General features: G+C 34.6%; 2 protein-coding genes across 2 annotated transcripts; one reads left to right on the top strand and one right to left on the bottom strand.

The window, feature by feature from the left end:
• The first annotated feature begins 2,517 nt into the window (after positions 1-2,517).
• LOC100930064 (olfactory receptor 13C7-like) lies at positions 2,518-3,447 on the top strand. The gene has a single exon (XM_012543088.1). It carries the CDS (start codon positions 2,518-2,520, stop codon positions 3,445-3,447), a length of 930 nt encoding a protein of 309 aa, XP_012398542.1.
• A 4,439-nt stretch (positions 3,448-7,886) lies between these two features.
• Positions 7,887-8,809, bottom strand: LOC105749523 (olfactory receptor 13C3-like). The gene is given in 2 exon segments (XM_012543089.2): positions 7,887-8,476; positions 8,479-8,809. Coding segments are annotated over 2 exon segments (921 nt in total).
• Positions 8,810-10,179: the final 1,370 nt, after the last annotated feature.

The following is a 10,179-nucleotide window of genomic DNA, read 5'->3' as shown; positions in this document are numbered from 1 at the left end:
TAAGAAGAACCTGAATTGAAGTTTCACCACTTGGTTGATAGATAGCAAAATTATTTAGAAGACAAAGATTATGACAGGGCTGGTTGGTGCCAGAGGGAGGTAAAAGAATAACTTCAGGAGGAGGGGGACAATTGGAGAAAAGCACTGAGACAGAAAGAAAGGCATAGGGCATGTTCACTGAAATCCAGGATGATCAGTAGTCTAGTATTTTGGTTATATTAAAACTTCAGATATGAAAGTGAATAGTGAAGAATAAAAGCAGAGAACAGACTTAGGTCAAAGTTGTTGACAATCATGATCAGAAAGCAATGCGAGGTCACTAAAGGAAAAGAAGCATGGCTTAATGAACAGTGTTGGACTTATAGTCAGGAAGACCTCAGTTCTAGTACTGGCTTTAACACTTAGAATTTCTATGACCATAAGCGAGGAATTTAACTTCTTTGTGCATAAGTTTAATTATCTGAGTGTGTTTTTTTGAAATGGTAATGATATTTATAGTTCCTATTTTACAATATTGCTGTAAGGTTCAAATTAGACAGTGTATGTCAAGTTGTCTTCAGAATTTAAAGTTTTCTATGAATGTCAGAATCAGAGTAGAAGGTGGGAATTTGTGAAAAGAAATAAAAATGATTTCAAAATAGAAAAAATCTCTATAAAACAGTTGAGTCCAACAAAAACATGACTCCTAACAAGTAGAGGGTAGGTTATGGGATGTAGTTCATGTAGGACAGAAGGATCAAAATCTGTAAATAAAGAGTTTTTCAGAGCAGGAACAAGGATGGGGTAGGTCAGTATTCATTGTTCTTTGCCTAAGAAACCTGGACAATATACCAGCACCATGCCAAAAAATTAAATTATTTGCATTTCAATTGTAATAGGAAGATTCTGAAGATCACCTGGCAAAATAAGATACCAGACACTGAGGTCTTTTACAATTCTACTGCAGAAGAACAACTCTATTGGGCTGGCCAAATTGTGCCAATGCAAAATGTGCACTTGCCAAAAAGATTATTTTGCAGAGAACTCACACATAGCAAGCACTCCAAGATGGTCAGAAAAAGAGATAGGTTTCTCTCAAGAATTTTATAACTGAGTATATGACATGAGACACAGTGGAGCAGATCCAGCATGATATGCCATCATCAGAGAAAGTGCTGGGCTCTATGAGCAAAGCAGAATTGAATTAGCTCAGAAGAAATGCAGGATGTACTAAGGTAGAGAATGTCCCTAGAGCCTAAATGTTCTAAATGTTCATAGAGCCTGTCTGTGATCAATTTGTGGCAGAGCATTCCAACCTCACATTGTTCTGATCAGCCATAAGCAGACACATTGTAACTCGATTCTAACATAATGGTGTCATTTTGGTCCCCTTCAAGAATTAAGGACAACAGCAAACCAAACAATTTCGTTTTATTTTCCTAAAATTTATTGGTTTCTGTCAGAACTCATGCCACTTCAGTAGGTAAACACAACTAAATTTCCCATCTTGTGTCTCTACCTAACTATAAAAATTTGATAAAATAGAAAGCTAGCTTCTCTCCTTCCTTCTCCTCTCTGAGAGGAGATCCAAGTGAATTCTTCCCCAGTCCTGCACTGCTTCATCATTCAGTGACATCCTTTAAAAGAGTGCAACTCAATGGGTTGAGTACCCATTGCCACATGGTTTCTATTTTCTCAAGAAGGCATTGTGCTCCAAGTTTTAAGATCTTGTCTGTTCTCAAATGATTTTCTCCAAAAAAAGTTAATTTAATGGTATCTTTCTTGATATTTGTTTCAGGTGTGTCATATGGTAATTATCTTAACCAATTATATATCTTTCCAATGCAGTAATATTGGAGATAATGAAGATGATGACTAACTAAATCATTGTTCTTCTTTTTCCCTTACAGAAGTAATGCTTATTTTCATAAACAGATGGAATTGTGTCAATGATTCTCAATATTCATGTGACTGGAATTGTCAAATGACATTCATGAAAACACTGAGAAATTGAATGATACTGCTTTTGTATTATCTCATGGATGTAAAGGCATCTGCAGCAGAAAGGAATGTAAGCTTTCACAAGTGTCTTCTACAAATCAGGAATTTTAAAAACCAGATTACAACAGCTTAACAAAAGAATTCTCCCCTTCCCTAACATAATATACAAGGTGATAAAAAGCAGCTCTCTCACTCCATACTTCAGCAAGTAAACTATGAAAAATAGTAAAGATACTCATTTTAGTTGATCTTACTGCATTTCCTATCTGTGTATTTGTGTTTTTTAATATACCCAGATCCATAGAAGTGGTAGCATTTGTGACAAGGAAGGTATTAGTTTTAGCACAATAATGACTTTTCAGTAATTAACTAGAATCTATACTTCAAGCACAAACTCATCAATGTACTTCAAAAGAGTGCCAAATACAATCAGATATAAACCTATTTTGGATACCTCACCCATACTGTAAAAAGTAATGTATATGTGAATGTCCTGGGTCTTTCTCTAAATTCTTAATGCTGAAGAAAGATAAGAGAATGACTAAGTCAAATCAGACTACTGTGCTAGAATTCATTCTTCTCGGGTTTTCCAAGCATCACAATGTTGAAATTGCTCTCTTTGTGTTGTCCCTGGGGATATATTTGGTCATTTTACTGGGGAACTCCTCACTCATTGTATTGAGTGTTTTGGATTCCAAGCTTCACAACCCCATGTATTTCTTCCTCAGTAACCTCTCCTTCATGGACATCTTTGGTACATCCTCCTTTGTGCCATTAATGTTGGTCAATTTCCTATCAGTCAGGAGAACAATATCTTTCCCAGGATGTGCTTTACAAATGTATATAACTCTTGCCCTGGGAACAACAGAGTGTGTATTACTGGCCATGATGGCTTATGATAGGTATGTGGCTATCTGTAATCCCCTGAGATATACAATCATCATGAATATGAGAGTCTGTGTGCAGTTGGCATCCCTGAGCTGGATAGTTGGGAGTGTAAATTCATTATTGCAAACAATCCTTGCTTTGAGGCTTTCCTTCTGTGGAAATAACATCATTGATCATTTTTTTTGTGAAATCTTGGCTGTCCTAAAACTGGCCTGTGTGGACATTTCCCTCAATGCTTTTGTCATGATGGTAGCAGTTGTGCTAGTCACATTGATTCCAGTGCTGCTCATTTTCATCTCATATGTTTTTATCATTGTTACCATTCTGAGAGTCAATTCAGCTGAAGGAAGGAAAAAAGCCTTCTCCACCTGTTCAGCACATCTGGCTGTGGTCATCATATTCTATGGCACCATTCTCTTCATGTACTTAAAACCCAAGGCAAAGGACCCAGATTCTGACAAACTGATTGCTTTATTCTATGGTACAGTGACCTCCATGCTGAATCCCATTATCTATAGTCTAAGAAACAAGGAAGTAAAGGCAGCAGTGCTAAAGATTATGTTCTCTAATAGAACATGAAACATACACCATGGTTCTCTGTTTTCTACTCCCAAAATAGAAATGGAGAATACACACTCAGAAATCATTGACAATATAATCAGTGTTGCTCTCCATCTCTCCATCTATGTCTATTCAATCCCACTATGATATCCCACTTGTCCTGTATTATTCATTAAATGAACTTCTTAGAATTTTTAGAAAGATTCTTTATAAAAGAGAAGCAAATACATGTGAGTAGAGATCTTTATTAATTTCATCCCTAGGATCCAGAGCCTAATTGATACATAGAATGTTCTTAATTCATTCTTTTCCATATTTTCTCCAAAGTCCAATATTGACACAATAGATTGAAAATCTTCCTCAGATTTTCAAAATCTGAAGACTATGTGTCCATGTGCCCCTCAGATCCTCCATCTATTACCTTTAATCTTAAAATATTAAAATTTAGAGGTTCCTATACCTCTGCCCATGAAGGAATTCTTTTATTATTATAAAGCCCTCTACTCCAAAAAAATGACACCTGAAAGTTATGTTTCACACTCCTCTACCTCTATCTATGCACTTTGGTCTTGTCATACTTATCCATTACTATGTAGTTTTCCTGAGGTGTTTCTGTTATAAGATGTCCATCAATGACTTTGAAATACTTTTGGCATTATTCTAGGTATTTGACTCAAACTGATGCAGCAAAAAAAGATCTGTTTAAAAAGAAATACTTGCCCACTAAAAACTGTTATTAGCCTACAGGTTCTTAGGTGTGGCTTTGATTTTCCATAAGCCTGAAACTAACTAAACATTTGAAGGTATACAAGATTATTTTTCTACTCTCCAAAGTCTGACATAAAACATACTAAGCATTTTTTTTTTCATCAGAGCCCAATTGTCATGTCTTCCTATGCCATTGACTGCTATCAAATATCCTTGTTCCAGGAAAATATTTGATCCTTCTATTTTCAACACAAATTGATTGCATGGCTAACTGAATGAGCCTTCATGCTAGCAACCTCTTCAAACATCTATTCTTTTCCCAATATTTCACATGAGTATGCATGATTTAGAGCACCATTTAAGAATACCAAGAAGATGATTGTTTATAAAAATGCTTATGGACAACAAAATGTGTCTAAAGAAAATTGAACTCATGCAAAATATTGATATTCATTTATTTAAATATAATAGATTTTACTTCCAAAATATATGCAGTTTTCAACATTTGCTCTTGCAAAATCTTGTGTTTCAAATTCTTTCTTCCTTCCTTCTCCCTACCCTCTCCCTTAGACAGCAAGTAATCCAATATATGTTAAATATGTGTAATTATTCTATACATATTTCCACAATCATACTACACAAGAAAAATCAGAACAAAAGGGGAAAAAAATGAGAAAGAAAGCAAAAAGCAAGCAAACAACAACAAAAAGTTTAAAATATTATGTCATAATACATATTCAATTCCCATAGTCTTCTTTCTGAATGCAGATGACTCTCTCCATCACAAATCTAATGGAATTGGCATGAATCACCTGATCGTTGAAAAAAGCCAAGCCCATAACAGTTGATCACCACATAATCTTGTTGCTATGTATTTAATGTTATCTTGGTTCTACTTACTTCTCTTAGCATCCATGTGAGTCTTTCCAGGCCTTTCTGAAATCATCCTGCTGATCTTTTCTTATTGGACAATATGCCATAATATTCATTTATCTTAACTTATTCTGCCATTTTCTAATAGATAGGCAGCAACTCAGTTTCCAGTTCTTTCCCCACTACAAAAGAATCTGCTACAAACATTTTTGCATATGTGGTTCTTTTTCCCTTTTTAATGATCTCTTTGGGATACAGGCCCAGTAGAGACCCTGCTGGATCAAAGAATATGCATAGTTTGATATTCCTATGATTATTCCATGAATTATAGAATAAGTTAAAGATAGCTCAAAGAATATTATTGTATTGTAATAAATGACCAGCAGGATGAATACAGAAAGGATTGGCAAGACTTACATGAACTGATACTAAGTGAAATGAGCAGAACCAGGAGATCATTATATACCTCAACAACAATACTGTATGAGGATATATTCTGATGGACGTGGATTTCTTCGACAAAAAGCTCTAACTCAGTTTCAATTGATCAAGGATGGACAGAAGCAGCTACACCCAAAGAAAGGACACTGGGAAATGAATGTAAACTGCTTGCATTTTTGTTCTTCTTCCCAGGTTATTTATACCTTCTAAATCCAATTCTCCCTGAGCAACAAGAAAACTGTTTGGTTCTGCACACATATATTGTATCTAGGATATACTGTAACCTATTTAACATATATAGGACTGACTGCCATCGGGAGGGGGTAAAAGGAGCGAGGGAAAAAAATCGGAATAGAAGTGAGTGCAAGGGAAAATGTAAAAAATTACCCTGGCATGGGTTCTGTCAATAAAAAGTTATTTTAAAAAAAGAATATCTCAAAGAATTGGTTATTTGGTGTCAGTGAGATAGCGAATGGACATTTCTGAAACATCTATTTTTCAAACAATGTGCTAAGTACTAGGGATATTTATTTTTTGTTTTTGCCCCCCTGGAGAAGAGAAGAGTCAGTAGGGACATGATATAAATCTTCAAGTGTTTGAAGGAAAAGATTAGACTTTATCATAGAACAATTCATAGAAATTGCAGCAAGACAGATTTCAGTTTGATATAAAGACAAAATTTCTTAATAGTTAGGCTTATTTAAAAAGTGAATGGGATTCTTCGGGAATAAATTGTTCCTTCTCAGTGGAAGTCTTTGAGGAAAGACTATATGATCACCACCAGACAAGTTCTAGAAGGCATTTTAGAGCTATCGTACTTGCAATATGAATTTAAGTATAACCTCTTTTCTTTTTTTAAATAGCATTTTATTTTTCCAAATACATGCAAAGATAGTTTTCAACATGCACCTTTGCAAAATCATCTGTTCGAATTTTTTCTCCTTCTCTCCTTCCTTTTCCCCTTCTCAAGGCAGAAAGAAATTCAATATAGATTAAGCATTGTACCCTCTTTTTGTGGCCCATTTCTTGTTACTTTTTTTTAAAGACTCCATTTCATTTCTCATAGTACAAAGATTCATTTTCACAAGCATTAATTAAACAACTAATTTATACAAAGTACAGTGTGAGGTATTTAAGTGTTTGCTGAATTGTTCTTTGAAAAGACATTTAAAATAGTTTAATTCTTTGAAAACAGATTTAAAGTCATTTTTGCTAATTTATTTTAACTTCAGACTTTATTTAATGTATATATCTAATTTTCCCTTGGACATCCACAGCTGTATCCTGCTACATATAAGTATCTGTATCTTGTTGTATATAAGTATCTGTATAATAAACAATTTTCTTGGTATTTTTGTTGTTGCTGAGGCAATTGGGGTTAAGTGACTTGCCCAGGATCACACAGCTAGATTTCCTTGGTATTTTTAAATGGTGCCTGTATATCCTGCATACTAATGCCAAACATAGGGGAAAAGATCTTTCCTTGAAAGGGATGTGAACACGGAGGTTCAAAAACTGTTAGTTATGCAGTCAACAAAGTTCTGTGAATTAAAAATAGAAAGATCAAATATTTTCCTGGAATAAATATATCCCGTTGATAAATGGTATAGGTAATACAGAGTATTGTATTCTTAAGGAAAAATGCTTAGTGATTACGCTTGAAATGTTTTTTTCAGACTTGGGAGGGTAGAAAAATAATCATTCATACCCTCAAATGCTTAATTTGTTCAGGTTTATGAGAAATAAAATGAAGCCCTGAGAACTTGCAGACTAATGAAACTTTTTAGTGGGCTGAAATTTCTTCTCAAATATATCTTTTTCATTCTATGAGATTGAGGCATAGAAATGGATAGAGTACTGCCAAAAAGATTCAAGGTCATTGAGGGTCAGCAAGAAGTAGGAGCCCTTCAAGATAATTCTATTGAAATGGATAAGTAAAAAAAGAACAGTGTGTATGAAAAAGGGAAGAATACTGTGGAACCTCACTTTCAGGTACTCCTTTTTTCTGAAGTAGGGGGCTTTATCCTAATGAAAAATTCCTTCAGTGGAAGAAGTACAAGAATCAGACATATTTTAAGATTTAAAGGCAGGCTGAGGGGTACATAGGTATATATTTCAAAGATATTAAAAATAGGAGAATAACTTTCAATCCATTGTATAAATTTTCTTTTTGGAGAAAATGTTTAAGAGAATCAATCAGTGAGCATTTATTAAATACCTTCTATGTACTGATTAGTGAACCAGGTTCTAGGGATAAAAATTGCTAAAGAGTCCTACTCACAAGTTAACTATCTATCATAAAGAATCTTTCTAAAAATACTAAGAATTACCTTTTGTGAATAAGATAGGACAAGAGAGATAGGGCTGGAATGGATATGAATGGATAGATAGATATCAATACTGATTCTAATGTCAATGAAACAATGATGCATGCTTCAGATTCTACTGGAGAACATCACTTTTTTCACTGCTGCCTTGACCTCCTTGTTCCTCAGACTGTAAATAATGGGATTCAGCATTGAAGTCACTGCACTATAGAATAAAGCAATCAGTTTGTCTAAATCTGAATCCTTTGCCTTGGGTTTTGAGTACATGAAGAGAAGGGTTCCAAAAAATATGATGACCACGGTCAGAGGCGCTGAACAGGTGGAAAAGGCTTTCTTCCTTCCTTCAGCTGAATTGACTCTCAGAATGGTATCAAGGATAAACATGTATGAGATGAAAATGAGCAACACTGGAATAATTGTGATGAGTACAACTGCTACCATCATGACAAAAGTATTTAGAGAAATGTCCACACAGATCAGTTTTAGAACAGCTAGGATTTCACAATAAAAATGATCAATGATGTCTTTTCCACAGAAGGGAAGCCTCAATGCAAGGATTGTTTGAAGTAATGAATTTACACTCCCAACTATCCAGCTTAAGGCTGCTAACTGCACACAGACTCTCATATTCATGATGATTGTATATCTCAAAGGATTGCAGATGGCCACATACCTGTCATAGGCCATCATGGCCAACACTCTATTCCTCCCAGGGCATGAGTAAGATACATTTGTAATGCACAACCTGAGAAAGATATGGTTTTTCTGACTGATAGTAAATTGACCAACATTAAAGGCACAAAGGAGGATGTACCAACAATATCCACAAAGGAAAGGTTACTAAGGAAGAAATACATGAGGGTGTGAAGATTTGGATCCAAAAAACTCAATAAAATGAGTGAGGAGTTCCCCAGTAAAATGACTAGATATATTCCCAGGCACAACACAAAGAGAACAATCTCAACATTGTGATGCTTAGAAAGCCCCAACAGAATGAATTCCAGCACAACAGTCTGATTAGCCTCATTCATTCTCTTATCCCTCTTTTGCTTTTAATATTAAGAACTCAGAGAAGACTCAGGACATTCACAAACATATTACTCTTTATGGGTTGTGTCCAAAATAGGTTTAGATCTGATCATTTTCTGCACCCTCATTTTAAAGTACACTGAATTGAGTCTATGTTTGAAATAACAATTCTAGGGTATAACTCATGACTGCAAAGACATTTCTTTGCTAGACCTAATAGCTTCCCCTTCTATGGGTCTGTGTAAATTAAAAAACACAAATAACCCAAATAGGAAAAGCAGTAAGACCATAAAATGAGTTTCTTCACTCTTTCTCATAGTTTACTTGCTTGGGCATGAGGGGGTTGGGGAATAGCTAGTTTTTATCACTCTGTACATTGTGTGAGAGAAGAGGAGAAAAGATATTTATTTTTGTTAAATCCTGTTAATCAGATTTTAGAAATTCTTTTCTGACTGTAGGGAACCATCCTGTTCAGCTGAAGATGCAATTATAGCCATGAGAAAATCTAGAAGCAGAATATTTCAGTTTTTCAGTCTCTCCATGAATGTCATTTGATAATTCCAATCATGTGAGTGTTGAGAATCATTGACAGAAAAGCAGTTCTCTTTGAAAATGAATATTATTTCTGTTATGAGAAAAAATGAATAATGATTGAGTTAGTTGTTTGGTCCTCATTATGGTCCTCATTACAATATTATTGTCTTGAAAAGAATCATAATTAGCTAAGGTAATCTCCATGAAATGGAACTGGAATAAATATCAAGAAAGATGCCATTAAATTAATTTTTTAAAAGTCAAGTTCGTTGGTCAATAAGTAGAAAATAGGAAAACATATCTCTTTGGGGAGATAGAGACCATGAGTCAATGTATAGTCACTGCTTGAAAGAACATCACTGAATAATGAAAAAGGAAAATATTAGGGAGAAACTCTCTTGGGACTCTTCTCAGAAGGAAGAGGAGAAAGGAGAGAAAACATTTTGTAGAATCTTTTTATTTTAAGGAATTTTTATTTTTCCCTTGTTTACTAAATGTAAAGTTATTTCTACCTATTGAAATATTGCATGTTCTGTCAAGCATTCTATACATTTCACAAAACTAGATAAAAGCACTGACCATGCAATCCTTGTTATTGGTCCTAAATTGATTCACAGATTTTGGCCTTTTTATCCTAAATGAACTACATTTGCTAAATTACTGTTTACCCCCCCCCCAAAAAAAATACCGTTTACCCATCAGAGCTCAGGTTTTTGTTGGATTAAATCTTTCTATATGAAATTTGACATTGTGATATTATATTTGTCTCTTTCCCAAGTTCACACTTACCTTGCACAAGACAACAGATACAACTTGGCATACAATACCTAATTTGAAC

This window comes from Sarcophilus harrisii, chromosome 1 (genome assembly GCF_902635505.1).
Source record: "Sarcophilus harrisii chromosome 1, mSarHar1.11, whole genome shotgun sequence".
In the NCBI taxonomy this organism is placed as follows: Eukaryota; Metazoa; Chordata; class Mammalia; order Dasyuromorphia; family Dasyuridae; genus Sarcophilus; species Sarcophilus harrisii.
Note: the sequence above shows the minus strand (reverse complement) of the source record. Positions and strands in the feature narration are given on the sequence as shown.

Excerpts from the sequence above, each read along its gene's own strand:
- LOC100930064 (XM_012543088.1), top strand. The coding sequence starts at position 2,518 with ATGACTAAGTCAAATCAGACTACTGTGCTAGAATTCATTCTTCTCGGG.